Source organism: Ooceraea biroi, chromosome 1 (assembly GCF_003672135.1).
Source record: "Ooceraea biroi isolate clonal line C1 chromosome 1, Obir_v5.4, whole genome shotgun sequence".
Taxonomy (NCBI): Eukaryota; Metazoa; Arthropoda; class Insecta; order Hymenoptera; family Formicidae; genus Ooceraea; species Ooceraea biroi.
This window is the reverse complement of record NC_039506.1, coordinates 18,884,260-18,899,821: the sequence shown is the minus strand read 5'-3', so window position 1 is coordinate 18,899,821 and position 15,562 is coordinate 18,884,260. Positions and strand designations below refer to the sequence as shown.

At 49.2% G+C, this 15,562-nt stretch overlaps 1 protein-coding gene across 7 annotated transcripts in view; it reads right to left on the bottom strand.

The window, feature by feature from the left end:
* Positions 1 to 15,562, bottom strand: part of LOC105278018 (protein roadkill) — an 86,103-nt gene that overhangs the window by 28,456 nt on the left and 42,085 nt on the right. For 3 of the 7 annotated variants that reach the window (XM_020031218.2, XM_020031219.2, XM_020031220.2), the window contains exon 1: positions 1,292 to 1,308. The exons of 2 other annotated variants lie outside the window; for them this stretch is intronic. Coding sequence is in view for 1 of the 5 variants with exons in the window: in XM_011336797.3 (XP_011335099.1) it covers positions 1,331 to 1,446 (116 nt within the window). In the remaining 4 variants the exon portion in view is untranslated. Of the gene's footprint in view, positions 1 to 1,291; positions 1,310 to 1,330; positions 2,182 to 15,562 lie in introns of those variants that run through there. 2 more of the 7 variants (XM_011336797.3, XM_011336793.3) reach the window with 2 other exon arrangements.

Sequence of the window (15,562 nt, the reverse complement as noted above, 5' to 3'; positions counted from 1 at the left end):
TTGCGGTGCACACTTCGACCGAGGATGCACGCGTGGCGCCGCATGGCTTCCAGAGACATCCCAAGTTTAAAATTACGCAAAAAGCTAAAACTGGCAAACGGAATTTCGCGAGTTCTCGCAAGCTTTCGGCAAACGTGGGCAATGTTACAAATGTTGGAGTACACCGAAAACATTCCTCTTCCCGGGAGCGGCGTTCCGCGCTTTCATTCGTCGACATTCGAGAGTCCTCGTCGCGAGACGCGTCCTCGCGGGTCCCGAACGACGCGCGAGGAAATCGACGAAGAAACGCACGCGAGGGAGAAAGAGAAACGATAACGCCGGGCCTGGGGAGCGTTTCTACGTTCGAATTCCATCGAGTCGCGCGCTCTCGACGTTCACGGTCGGACGTGTCTATATGAAAGCAGGCAGGATCGCCGAGCCGTGACGAAACCCACATCAAGCAGCCTCAGGAAGGTCGGCGTCTAACGTAAAAAGGTGTATTCACCTTGATTCTCGCTCCTTCGCTCGCTCGCGACTTGACCAAGAACTTTCCAGTCGGCCAGCGCGAATGCGAATCGCGCGAGAGAGAACGAGAGGTAGAAAGAGAGAGAGAGAGAGAGAGAGAGAGAGAGAGAGAGAGAGAGAGAGAGAGAGAGAGAGAGAGAGAGAGCACACCGGATGGACAAAAGAACCACGGCTTAATGGCCATCGCGATACTTGGCCGCTATCGCCGTCGAAGGGACGACGGCGACGATGACGACGGGTCGTTGACCGTGTCGTGACCCTCGCCGTCGCCGTCGATTCCGCGGTTCCGCTGGCGATTGCCGGTTTTGGTTCCGCGAAGATCGGTTCTGCGGGAGAGAAGATCCCTCGGCTTTCCGCGCCGAGATATCGCCTTCGCGTTGACCTTTCGAGAGGCTCGCCTCTGCCCTTTCGCGTCCCTTGGATTACCTACGCCAGCCGCGTTCCAACCGGAGAGGCACCAAACTTGGTACCCCGGACGGTTTCCCACGGATCGGCAACTTTGCAGATCGAGCCGGCTCGACGATCAACCAAGGTGCGAGAAATTCGGGGGAGGGGAGCGGGGGAGGAACGTTTGCATTTCCACGTCGCGTGTTCGACGACGACGACGGGGACGACGACGACGCTACCCGGCCGCGACGCGGATCAATGCGATTTACTCTCGGCAAGTACTCTCGGAGTGAGAACTGACCAACGACCCCCCTTCCGCCCCGTCCGTCCGCCCGCTCGCTCGTCCGCCTGCCTGCCTCTTGCCGGCGGTTTAGTGTCCCGGACGGACACGAAGACCCACCCTAGCTCCGACAACGGCGAGCCGTACGAGTGTACGTACCGCGCCAGCGCCATCCTGACATGAGACAATCCGGGCCCGGGGGGTGTCGACAGCAAGGTATCCAGATCTGCGAGCGGCGACTTGTCGTTGACACTATATCCCGCTACTGGACACATGCGCGCGAACGATTCCTCCGTGTCCTTGGGTGAAGCGCGAGCCCCTCGTCATAACTTCCGGCTGGCCACTGTCGAGGCGAGGAGAGGGCGGCTCTCCTCTCGCGATTTTTCCCCGCGGCCGGCGCACCGGCGACTCGAGGGCGGCGAGATCGGGCTCGAGTCCTCCCGCGGTCTCGTCGCGCGGTCGTCCGCGAGCGCGAACGACGATGGATCGTTCTCCAGCTGCTTCCTGCCGGAACTCTCGGGGTCCTTCCTGCTTCAGCCGGCACTGTCACTACCGCATTTTCACTGGTGCGTATCCGTGGCGGAGGATGAGCGGAACAACGACGACAATGACGATCGCGAGGGCGCCGCGTCGAGAGGACGAGGCCGCTCGCCGGGGAGCAGCGCGACCGTCGTCGCCGCGACGACCGTCGGGGCGACGAGACCGTCGCGTCGCGGTGGCGATGCGCGGACGCGGAATCAATTTGGGGGGAGAACCGCTCCGAACGGCAGAAAGAGGCGGCGCGCGGAAGACGTTCCGGCTCCGCTTCGATCTTCCGCGCCTTCGGTTCCGTCCTCCCGTGTCTTGCTCCTCGTTCCCCTCGCTCTCGTCGTTTTGTTTCCTCTCCGTTTCCCGTTCCCAGGTCTCGACTCGAGGTTCGAATCGAAATACGCGTGCGTTGTCGGGTCTCGGCCTCCTGTACTACGCGCGACTCTACGTTTCTCTACCGCGCCGAGGAGGCACTCCCCGCGGACCGCGACTTCGATTCCGACTGCCAACGCTGGCACGACTGAGCCGAGCTACTGAACGCCCGTCATACCCCCACTCCCGACGCCGGCACCTAGACGAGCCCTCGTGCTCGCTCGGCCGCGCTCGGCCGCGCTCGGCTCACTCGACCTCGTGTCGTGCCAGCGAACGACGATACGATCTCCCCTTCGTCCCGCCCATCGCGCGCCTATCGAGCACCCAAGGCTCCCTCTCTTCCGCCCCTTCGTCCTTTCTCCCTGGCCACCCTGTGCAGGAAATTCTGTCGCCCCCCCCCCCCCCCACCGCCTGCCCGCGAGTGTACGGTGCCTCCTCCCCGCTTCCATCCAGGCCACTCTCGCCACGCCGAAAATCTATTAAAGGCCGTTTCCTGGATTTGGATCATCGAGGTCGCCTCGTAACTTCCCGGTCGACAAATTCGAGAGCTTCGGTGCTCCGAGGTCTACGATTTCGCATAACCATTACTCGCCGAGGTTTCGTTTCTTTTTTCTTCTGTCAACAGATACAAAATCACCATAATCTGCATAATTTATTATATCTATTAATATTTATTAATAGTAATAAATTAAAAATTCTCAGATTGCTATATTTCAGTCATTCTAGCGAGTTTAGTTTTATTATAATTTATTATAATTTTGTTCTTCATTACTTATTGTAAAATAATATCTATATCAGCTTTTTGCATTTAGCTACAATTGACTTTCTCCTAATACTCCATCTGTTGATTCGTCAGTGAAAGCATAAATACTCTTTCAACTTATCTCGCAATCACTCAAGAGAAGATAACGTCGCGTATCACAAAGATGCAAAGAAACAAAGAACGTGAGCCTACCTACTTTGTGTGCAAATGACAATACAAACGAGGTGCTCCGATCGTACTCCGACACGCTACTCTCGACAACAAGCTCAGGGGATTGAGGATCGAAAGGGAAGAGGAATAAGCCGCTAGTCCTTCGCTCGAAAGACGAGGGTCCAACGCAAAGGGGGATGCGAAAGAGGGGGAGTTCCTCGATTACATACCCAACAGTGGGGGACTCGCCTCGAACGAGAACGGTTCTCGTTTGAATATTTGGACCGCCGGTTTTACGAGCTGTTTTACGAAAGCGCAATACGAAAAACCGGCTCGATGCACCGTTTCCTCATTCGCTCTCGAAGCGCAATGACGAGGATCGAATTCTCCCTTCGAAGAACGGAGGACGTGGAGAGCTGGTTTGTGCGTGCCGGGCACGTATTGTACATTGCGGTACGATAGGCATCGGCGGCTTTCGGCGGCGCCGGAAACCGAGAGAGCCCGGTCCGCGCCTCCGCTCGTCGAATTACGGTGAAAAAGGGGTCACGAAAATGTTTTACGAGCCCGTTTGAGGTGCCTTCCTCTCTCGGAGGGGTCGGCGTCAATGGGACCGTGACGTCGAGCCGGAATCACGCACGACGGTCGTGACATTGTGAGAACGATGATACCGGGGCGAGAGAAACCGGAATACATTTCGGCCGAAAACGCGTTCGACGGCGCGGCCGCCGCACCGCGCGCAGGGACATCCGGTGCCGCGTGTGTGTACATTGAGAGAATTATGGGGGAACAGAGAGAATATACAGCTTGCGAAACACCGCTGTGCTCCTTACCGAGTTTGAGATTCTAGATCGAAACTGGATATCGCGATTGTGCTGACACGAAGAGGAAAGATGAAGGTTAATTAAAAACGTAATGAAAAACTAACTAAAAATTCTTAAAAAAAAGGTTAAAGATTAATACATAAGTAAGAAGCTGGTGAATGATTCAAGGTTTAGTAAAATTTATTTTTACTTGGGGGAATAGCTCGAATCCATCACGAGATCCGGTTAACGATTTCCCGAATTGGAACGGCGAACTGAAAAGAGGAACCGCGCGGCGCAGGAGGCACTAAGAAAGCTTTCAAACGTGAGAATTGAACGTTTTCGAACCTGAGTTGGAGAAGTTGATATTAATAAGCGTGGCCTCGGGGCGCAGGCTCCCCTTGACCCCCTTGAAAAACGACCCTGAGCCCCATCCGCCCCGCGTCGCGCGAGGGTCGCGTCTCGTATACCCCTCTAATGGGTCGCCACTTTTTCTATTTCTTTTGTTCGCGTGCGCCACGTTTTCCCGCTGTGTGTATGTGTGTTTGCCGTTGTTATTATTATTAAAGGCATTCTCCGTCGACTCGGTGTTAACACACAGCTTTATAGACTCCCCGCTATAGAGAGAGCCGCGCCTAAAACTCCCGTGCTTTTAAGATTCTCAATTATTCAATTTTATCCGTTATCTTTCGTTCCTACAAAACACAAAACTTTGCATTAATAAAGTTCCAACCACTCGCGCGTTTAAGGGTGAACTTTAGCCGCTTTAACTCTGTTGCAAGTTTGCGTTTCGCCGTGTACGCACGATATTCTCGAGATATATTGGGTCGTCCGGAAAGTTCGTGCCGATTTTTAATAGATGGCGTTGGAACATGTCTGAATATATCAATGTTATTGAAAACATACGATTTATATACATATGCTTAAAGGTGACATTTCAACGCATCTTTAGGAAAAAAGTTTTTTGAGATAAATTGAGTCGTGTCAGTTTTGTACTCTTTTGAAGATGGAAGAAAACAAAGAACATTTTAGACACTTGATGTTTTTCTATTACCGGAAAGGCAAAAATGCCTCACAAGCAACAAATTCGATATGTTCTGTTTACGGAGAAGGCGCTTTAGCTGAAAAAACCGTACATAAGTGGTTCGCTAAGTTTAGAGCTGGTGATTTTAACCTTAAAGACCAAGAACGCTCGGGCAGACCCTCTACTACTGATAATGACCAACTCAAGACACTGATCGAGAATAACCCGCGCTACACGACACGTGAATTAGCAGAGATACTGAAAATATCGAAAACCACTATCCACGATCATGTAGTGAAGCTTGGTTACGTAAGTCGCTATGATGTATGGGTTCCGCATAATTTGGCCGAAAAAATTTAATGGATCGCATTTCCATCTGCGACTCGCTGTACAAGCGCAACGAAAACATACCATTTTTGAAGCAATTAGTGACGGGTGACGAAAAATGGATCATTTACAACAATGTAGAACGAAAAAGATCCTGGGGTAAGCGAAATGAACCAGCATTAGCCACTCCGAAAGCCGGCCTTCATCCAAAAAAAGTCATGCTCTGTGTCTGGTGGGATTGGAAAGGAATCCTATATTATGAGCTCCTACCACACAACCAAACGATAAATGCAGATAAGTACTGCTCGCAACTGGACGAATTAAAGACAGCGATTCAGGAAAAACGTCCAGAATTAGCTAATAGGAAGGGCGTCGTGTTCCATCAGGACAATGCCAGATCTCATGTTTCTTTGACTACCCGACAAAAATTGTTGGAGTTTGGCTGGGATGTGCTACCTCACCCATCGTATTCACCAGACATTGCACCTTCAGACTTTCACTTATTTAGGTCTTTGCAAAATTCTCTTAGCGGCAAGAACTTCAACTCTTTGATCGACATAAAAAACCACCTTGAGGAGTTTTTCGCCGAGAAACCTAAGAAGTTCTGGGAGAATGAAATCTTCCAGTTGCGCGAAAGATGGACAAAGGTTGTGAAACAAAACGGTGCATACATAAGACAATAAATATTTATCGACATAAAAAAATGTTGCCTTTGAATTTTCCTTCAAAATCGGCACGAACTTTCCGGACGACCCAATATTATAATTGCGCGGCGGCGAGTAGCGTTTATTTGTGTATCTCTCCGTTGCGCGAAGTTTACGGCAATTCCTGTCGTGGATAAGTAAAATGGAGAACGTGCTATATAATCCGTGTATAGCCGCGTTTGTGCCTTATTACCGTGCAACGTACGTAAGTGCGCGCGCGAGCGGAACTTCGCTAAATGCGCGAACGTAAGTCGGCTCTGCAATCGCGGCCAGATAATCCAGCGATCGAGGTCCATAGCGGGCCCATATGGCATTTAAATATGGACGACGGGCGATTTTCACCCCCGCGATAGCTTCGAACGTTCTTCATTCGGGCGGGAAGCTTAAAACGAGAAACGAATATGTATATTTAATACCGCATCGATCTGATACCTGAATTTTCGTCTCACGCGGACTTCTGTGAAATGTATTAAAGTTTAAGAGGAAACAGCATACGTCAGTGCCTTCAATCCAATTCTGCCACAACATCTCTCAAGGGACAATTGTTCGAGGGATTTTCCTCGAGCTGCTGCAGAGAAGACATTTAATACAGAAGAGAGTAACTTTCTCGCGGTGGCCTGTTGGCCCGAGTCGAATTAATTTGCGCGATTACGTCAGGGAGTGCTCCCTGGCCGCTACGAACGTCAATGTGTTCAGTAAATGTTTTGCAACGTGGCAATAATAAACGCGGCTGGAGAAGCTTGATCGAGAAGAAAAAAGAGAGAAACCCCGGCGATCGACACGAGTCACCTCAATGGAATATTAATAAAGGCAAAATAACGATAACAGTCAGGGCGATAATGGGCGGAATAGAAATTCCGGGACCTATCCCGCCCTAGCGGGATGAGATAAGCGCGAACGAGCGAGCCAGATTACGTTCCTCACAGGAGAGTTTCGGGCGTTGTTCCAGTTCGGGTACGCTAATGTCGTAGAAAGTGCCACGGCGAGAGAAAGAGAGAGAGAGAAAAAGCACGATACAGCTCGGAGGGCGGAGGCGGCTGTGGATCGCGACGACAGGGGCGGTGACAAAGACGACGAGATGGTATATCGGGGAGAGAAGAGACGAACGACTGCTTGTAACGTCGCGAGAGGTGATCGCAAGCTAGAGCGAGCGAGCTGGAGATAAAAAGGGAGGCAGATGGAGGCGGATAGGCGGGAAGGGGGCGAGGGAGAAGCGAAACGTAGCAGCAGCGGTGGCGGCGGCGGCGGCGGAGGGTTCAGACGAGGTCAGGTCACGGGACGAGAGAGTCGAGTCGAGTCGAGTCGAGTCAAGCCGCTCGCTCGCTCGCTCGTTCGCTCATTCGTTTGCTCGCTCGTCTCGGTCGATAGAACGAAGCTACCGCCTATGCCACGCGGCGGCAGCGGCGGTGGCACCGCACCATGTCGAGCGCACACCATGGCTAATGAGAGCTAGCGTGTACACTTCACTACTACTAGTGCTTTACTACTACTGCCGCCGCCGCCGTCACTATTATTGCTATTACCACTACTGTAAGAGGCGAAAAATAACTAGGAGACTGCCTTAGATTTGAACTCGAACTCTCTCCGGGATCCCTGGTTCACACGCCTAGGTCTTAGGCTGTACGGCCAATACTCCTACTGTTGTGATCAACTTGTTTTCATTCCGATCCTCTATACGACCTGTCAGTCTCGACTATCTTTCCAGATCTTACAGCTCGGCCAGCCTGACATTACATTCGTCCCCGAATGTCTCCAAATCGTCGGTTCACTCCACTTGAGTCCCTCCCAACATCCATTTTTGGTTCACTCTTCTGAGTCCCTCCCAACCTCCATGTTGGTTCACTCCTCTGAGTCCTTCCCAACCTCCATGTTGATTCACTCCTCTGAGTCCGTCCCGACCTCCATGTTCAGGCTTCACTACCGGCCAACTGCTTCTCAACTCCCTCCTCTCCGAGGGGTAGCGAATGAATCTCAACTGTCTTCGAGGAGTAGCGGATTTTATCCCACTTCTGAATTGTAAGAGGCGAAAAATAACTAGGAGACTGCCTTAGATTTGAACTCGAACTCTCTCCGGGATCCCTGGTTCACACGCCTAGGTCTTAGGCTGTACGGCCAATACTCCTACTGTTGTGATCAACTTGTTTTCATTCCGATCCTCTATACGACCTGTCAGTCTCGACTGCCTTTCCAGATCTTACAGCTCGGCCAGCCTGACATTACATTCGTCCCCGAATGTCTCCAAATCGTCGGTTCACTCCACTTGAGTCCCTCCCAACATCCATTTTTGGTTCACTCTTCTGAGTCCCTCCCAACCTCCATTTTTGGTTCACTCTTCTGAGTCCCTCCCAACCTCCATGTTGGTTCACTCCTCCGAGTCCTTCCCAATCTCCATGTTGGTTCACTCCTCTGAGTCCTTCCCAATCTCCATGTTGGTTCACTCCTCTGAGTCCGTCCCGACCTCCATGTTCAGGCTTCACTACCGGCCAGCTGCTTCTCAACTCCCTCCTCTCCGAGGGATAGCGGATGAATCTCAACTGTCTTCGAGGGGTAGCGGATTTTATCCCACTTCTGAATTGTAAGAGGCGAAAAATAACTAGGAGACTGCCTTAGATTTGAACTCGAACTCTCCGGGATCCCTGGTTCACACGCCTAGGTCTTAGAGGCTGTACGGCCAATATTCCTACTGTTATGATCAACTTGTTTTCATTCCGATCCTCTATACGACCTGTCAGTCTCGACTATCTTTCGAGATCTTACACTACTATTACGCCGCTCTGCGCCCCGGCGCGATTTCTCGCCGCGGCTGGGACTCCCGAGCGGCGACACGTCGAATGATGCTGCTGATTAATGTGGAGATGGAGACACGCGAGACGTGCGCGGAAAAATAGTTCGCGGATGGATCGAGACGTATGTTTGTATCGATGCGGGGAATTTATGCTGGGGAATTTACGGACAAATGCGCGCAGGCGAGCACACATTGTGCAGACGCGAGGTGCCAATTGAGGTACGAGCGTATCGCGGCCGCTCGCGGCCGACGGCGCGTGCAAGCCTGACGGATACACGTGTACACGTTCAAACAGATGACGTACATCTTAATTGATTATTTTATCGCGGGCTCTCCAGCATCTCTCGGGAAAATACATTATTAATGCTTTTGTGCGGGCTGCCGGATTGCATATGCAAACGAACGCTTATAGCTGCGCGCGCGCGCTTCTCACGGCCGTCGATGAAATGCCAAGCGAAGCGGATAAGAGGCATCCCCGCTCGATCGGCTCGACGAAATCGCAAGTCGCCGTCGAGCCACCGTTATGCCCAGGTTTTCCCATTTATGCGAGGCTACGTGCTCTTCCTTCTCTTTTTTATCGCTCGTTTGCGACACACTAAAGATATCGGCGCTTCTTCAAAACGCGCCATTTCTTTTTTTCTTGAAGACAACAATCGCGAGACACGCGGCACGTGCACGATCGACCTCGAACGTCGTACACGACGGCAAAGTTTGCTCGCGCTTCCTCGTCCGGATGTTTTTCCCCCGAGAAAGATCCAGGACGAGAGTGGCCTCGCCATGTTATCGCCTGAAACTCAACGCGCCGTGTAAGCACCGTGGAACCGTAATCTTCCCTTGCAACCCTACGCGTGATTTGCCGATAAATTCGGCGAGAATTTGCCGTTACATCGGACATGGTTGAAAAAATAAAATTTATTAACTTACGCGCCTTGTAAACTCTCATTCTGTTATTGAAAGGCTGAAACATTAACCGCGAATCGATATCGGAAACCGAACACATCGCCTGACATTACTGACGACCGGGATATTTAATAGCGATTTATTTTTGGCAATTCCTATCTCCAGTTGCGAAAAGGTTAAAGCGTTAACGAGTATCGGGGAATACGATTATCGCCGCGAAGGCGAGTCGCTCGCCGCGCAAGAATTGGATTCTCCAAGGGAAAAGAGAGAGAGAGAGAGAGAGAGAGAGAGACGAGGGCAGAAAATCCAACGAGGATCGTCTTGGGAGGAAGAAAATGCGGGAGAGGAAGCTCCCGCGCTTACGAGGGTTACGGAAGCGCGGCCCGCGGCCATGATAAATAAACGATCGATAGCGTTACACGTGCTGCTAAATGTAAATCCGTCCGTTGAGCGGCGGCGCCGCCGTCGACGGCGACGAGGATGATGATGACGACGAAAGAAGCCGAGGAGGACGGACTCGCTCACTCGTTCGCTCGCTCGCACGCGCTGCCGCTTCACGGTCGGGTAATTGATCGTGGAAATGACTTTTACGATAAAACGGAGTCAAAGTCAAGACGCGGGGATCTGACACGGACCTCGCTCAACTCGGTCAAGGCGGAAGACCGTTAGAACACCCGTCCGTCCGTCCGTCCGTCCGTCCGACCATCGTCGCCGTCATAGGACAAGCTCGATGACGAATATCTCCGCGCGCGTCGACAGAGAAGCGTCCGTACGCGCGATTGCAGCGTGAAACGCGACGCTGCGGTTCTGCGGTTCTTACGTGTCACGCCGATTTCGGATCGTCGTTCCGAAAACGTGACGACGAACGCCCAAGCTGATAGTCTAAAGCACAGCTGACATCGTCGAGCCGCATCGCGAGCTAATATTAGGGGTGTGATTTAGTTTTGAGGGTTTTGTTTCCTCAAAAACGCATGTATTTAAATATGATAATGAATGAATACCTTAATCAAAATATTTTCCTTCGTTTTCTATAGCTTTTTCCCATCTTTCTGGCAAGAGATGGATTCCACCACGATAAAATCACTCTTCTTTTCAGTTGATCCATTCGTCGACGAATTTTCGCACTTCTTCCAAATTATCAAAGTGTGTATCCTCTAAAGCGTGTTGCATCCACCGGAACAAATAATAATCGCATGGAGCAATGTCCGGAGAAGACTTGCCATTCAAGCTCTAATAGTGTTTCTTTCACTGATAACGCAACGTCAGGTCGAGCGTTCTCACGAAGAAGAATCACTTTCCGTCGTTTGCTCGCAATTGGTGGTCGTTTTTCGTCCAATGCTTGCTTCAACTTGTACAATTGGTGTCGATAACCATCAGCCGTGACAGTCTCATGCGGATTTAACAGCTCATAGTACACTATCCCACCAAATACGGAGCATTACTTTTCAACCGTCAATATTGCGTCTCGGAGTGGATGTTGATGGTTCGTCTGGATCCACCCATGATTTTCTGCGTTTCGGATTATCAAAATAGATCCACTTTTCATCCCCAGTAACAATCCGAGACAAAAGACTCTTCTTTTTTTGCCTGGCGATCAACGAAATGCAAATGTTCAACCGGTTCGCGATGGCACTTTCCGATAATTCATGTCGAACCCATTTCCCTTCCTTCTGAATTTTTCCCATTTCATGTAAATGTTTCGTAACTGTTGTACGATCAACATTTAATGCTCTGGCAAGTTCTGAAGTGGATTCTGTTGGATTTTCGTGCAATAATGCTTGCAAATCTGCATTTTCAAGCTTTCTTGGTTGTCCCGAGCGTTCTTTGTCCTTCACGAGTCTTAATTGATGGGGCAGAATCACCATAAGTTTCCACAAGAATTCTATAACCGTGAGCCGCAGTTTTCTTTTGATTAAAAAACAAAAGCAACGCATGTCGAAAACGCTGTTTCGGAAGTTGCATTTTTACGATGATATAAACACGACTGTTGTTGCATCTATTGCTATAATGCTACTAAATGTCATGGATAATGTCAAGACTGTAAGAAACAACAGTTATCGGAAACAGCTATTGGAACAAACTGACACTACAGCCATCTGTTGCAAAACCCTCAAAACTAAATCACACTCCTAATATAATGCTCGAGTTGGCTCGGAAGCATTTGTGTGAAAATTTGACTCAAACGAATCATGCCGATCGCGCGAGCGTCTCTTCTTCCTCGTTCATCGAATGTCGGATACTTGATATTCCGGTAATATTTCTGGCGTTTCCTGGCGAGGGAGTTCGGCGCGCACTTTCTGCCCGCCTTGATCCACACCCGACTTTCCCTTAACGCAATTGGCTCAAACGACGCCCGTTGTTTTCCACTTTCCTCCATTGTGCGGCCTCGCTGACGCGCGTCTCTCCGCGGCACTCTCTCCGCGCGCGCGAGTGAAATAAATGTGCAGGCGGGTAAATGCGCGACCGGGAAGAAGTCGACGATCCGAGAACGCGTCTCGCTTTTACACCTATTTCCCACGCGCGCGCTCTTGATAAACGCGAGCAATCATATAATTGAAAAGAGCAAATTAATTAATATTAAACAGCTGCAAATTGATTCGACGTCTTCAGTTTTATCCGATCCTAATAGTCATACTCATAATAAACGTTAAATTTAAATATCGCGACTTTAAGGTGTTGCCGTGAAACTAAAGATTGACTTTTTTAAATAAAACGTCAAATTAATTTGTATTAATAGTACATTACAAGACGAAATTAAAGTTAATCGTTGCACGCGATCGCCCGTTAAAGGAATATCAATTCCCGAAACAATTTGGAGCGACGATATTCATATCGACGAGAGATTTCTCCCTGTGCCCGATTCCGCAGACAATCGCTGACATTTCTTCGGTTGAGGACAGGTGGGAGGGCGCGTTTGAATTGTAATAAAAATGAGGTCGGCTCCTCTCTTGTGGGCCAAGGCGTCGCGCGCGCGTTAGGCGATCTCCGCTTTAAGAGAGACACCATCGCGCGACACCGATCGATGTAACCATTTTTTCTTCTACGTCATCTCGGATTATATTTACGGGACGAGGAATTATCGTAAAGATACGTGTACTCTTTATACAGCTGTGTAATTAGTAATAATCGCAACATTTCCCATTTCGCGTCTCTCAATCGATCGAGATTAATTGATAAAAGCGGATTAAGGTCGACTCTCGAATCACCTTTACGTGTTGCGAGTTTATTTACGTGCTTTACCAGAAATAAAAACAAAAGGAGCGTTAATACATACGCGAGTGTTCGCGTCCAGAGGAAAAAAAGGAAACGAACGGCACGGTCAAACGGATTAAACGCGCTTATTATTCGCGCTGTCGCGAGACGAACGGAAGCGCGCTTAATAGTCTTACTCGGAACTCGAGAGAAGCTCGATATGACAAATTAATTAACGGTGCTCCTCGGGCCGACTCGTTAACTTAATTACCCCTGTGCGCGAGTTCGGATTCGCTCGACCGTAAAACGCGTACGAAGGCGAGGCTGGCAATAGCGCGACGAACCGAGATCGCATCGGACTGGTTCGTGCACGCGCACGGACGTGATCGCGTATGGACAGAAGGTCGACATTACGTAATTTAATTACGGAGATTTTCGAATTACGGAGGTCTTCGCGAGTATCGCGCGCGCGACGAGTTATGGAGCCGCATTGATCGCGCCAAACCGATGCGAGTCTCCTCGTCCGTCTCGCTTGCAGGCATACAGAATACGGAACGAACGAGACATGGTCCCACAGTGACCATAAACCCAAATTATCTCCAACAGTCTGGGCGGAATTTCGAGGATAGAATTCCGTTCTCTTTGTCTGTTTGTCCATCTCTTTCTCTCTCTCTCTCTCTCTCTCTCTCTTTCTCTTTCCTCGATCAATGCCGAGTTTCATCCGGGAGAAACAAAACGTCCTTCTCGTCTAAATGCCGCGTTTATTATTTTTAACTAACGTGTACAGCAGTCACGTCTATATAGACGGGATGACTCGCGATGGAACATTACGTACTTTTCCCACGCGAGAACGGTGATCGCCAATCGTGCAGCAAACCTCCGGTGATTCCGAATTTTTCAAGAATGGTGACAATCGCAAAAACTACGAAAGTCGAGGGGATTACAACGAGAACTTGTGCATATATTTCACAAGAATATCCTGGGTCCGGATTAGCCGACCGTGGCCTTCGGCAGCCTCGGATAGTCTCGGGTCTGCGGACACCACGGTGGAGCAGTTACGTTCGAGATCGATCTCATCGATTATCAATACCGGGGTTAAGGTCATCTTGCAATCTAAAAGCGATGTGGAACGACGCGTTTCCCGCGCGCGTTTTCCACCGCGTGATTAGGAGCGTTATCGATCACTAACGCTCGAAATAAACTTATCGAATATCGGCGAATGCCTGGAGATAAGGGAGAGAGAGAGAGAGAGAGAGAGATTAAGGTTGTACCCAATAAAATCACTCTTCGACAGATTAGTCGCGACGAACATCGCGGAGATAAAAAAAGGAAGGCGCTCTCGAGAGCGAAGATCCACGAATCCTTGCTCGCGATTTGGTAGGCTCGTAGTGGCAAAGCGAGAAATAGAGTGAGAGACGAGACGATATCTTGATTTGTTTTGCGATTTAAGAGAACGATTGCAAAATGAATGTAGCACTTAATAGTCCTAAAATTTATATAACTCGCTGTTTGAAAGAGCTACAACAGCAAAGTGGATTTACCGCCGCAGAATAGTAGCCTTAATGTATCTACAATTTATTGGGTTGTTCGGAAAGTTATTTCGTTTTTTCAAGGAAAAATGAAAGGCGGTTTTTTCATATTTAGAAAAAATTGTATTCAGTGATGTATTGGCCATTTTGTTCCACTACCTTTCGCCATCTTTCTGGCAACTTTAAGATTCCACGTTCATAGAAGCCCTTCTCCTTATTGACAAAAAATTGAAGCAAGTGATTTTTGACGCCTTCATTTGAATCGAAGTTTACATTGTTCAAAGAATTTTGTAGAGACCGGAACAAATGGTAATCGGATGGTGCCAGATCAGGGGAGTATGGTGGGTGTGGTAGCACATCCCATCCAAGCTGTAAAAGCTTCTGGCGAGTGACCAAACTTGTGTGTGGTCTGGCATTGTCGTGATGGAATACGACACCTTTCCTATTCGCCAATTCCGGTCGCTTCTGCTTGATGGCAGCATCCAATTCATCCAGCTGACGACAATACACTTTCGAATCAATCGTCTGGTTGCTTGGTAGTAGCTCGAAAAATACGATTCCCTTCCAATCCCACCATACAGAAAGCATCATCTTCTTTTGATGAATATCTGCCTTGGATGTCGATTGAGCAGGTTCATCTTGCCTGGACCATGATCGTTTTCGCTTAACATTGTTGTAAAAATTCCATTTTTCATCTCCAGTTATGATTCGCTTCAAAAATGGTTCATTTTCTTCACGTTTCAACAATGAATCGCAGATGGTAATGCGTCGAATCAAGTCAATTTCCTTTAAATTGTGTGGAACCCAAATATCGAGCTTTGAAACGAATCCAAGGCGTTTCAAATGATCGTAAACGGTCGAATTCGGTAAATTTAACTTTTCAGCAATTTCGCGTGTTGTTATGCGACGGTTTGCATCCACCAGAGCCTTTATTTTCTCGTCATCAGCTTTAATTGGCCGACCTGAACGTGGTGCATCTTTCAAATCGAAATTTCCAGTACGAAATTTCGAAAACCAATTCTGACACTGACGTTCACTCAATACATCTTCTCCGTACACGGCACACAATTTTTTTCTCGCTTGCACTGCATTTTTACCCTTTCGGTAGTAAAAAAGCAAAATATTACGAAAACGCTCACTTTGATTTTCCATGTTTGATGTGATGCCAAAAAAATTACTTGACAGATCGCAGCACAATAAGATACTAAATGACGTCTGAAATGTCAGTTGTCAAAATATAAAACGAATTTGCCGCTTAGAGTAAGGTTAAGTATCGAGGAACGTGACTAACGACATCTCTTTGTGAAAAACGAAATT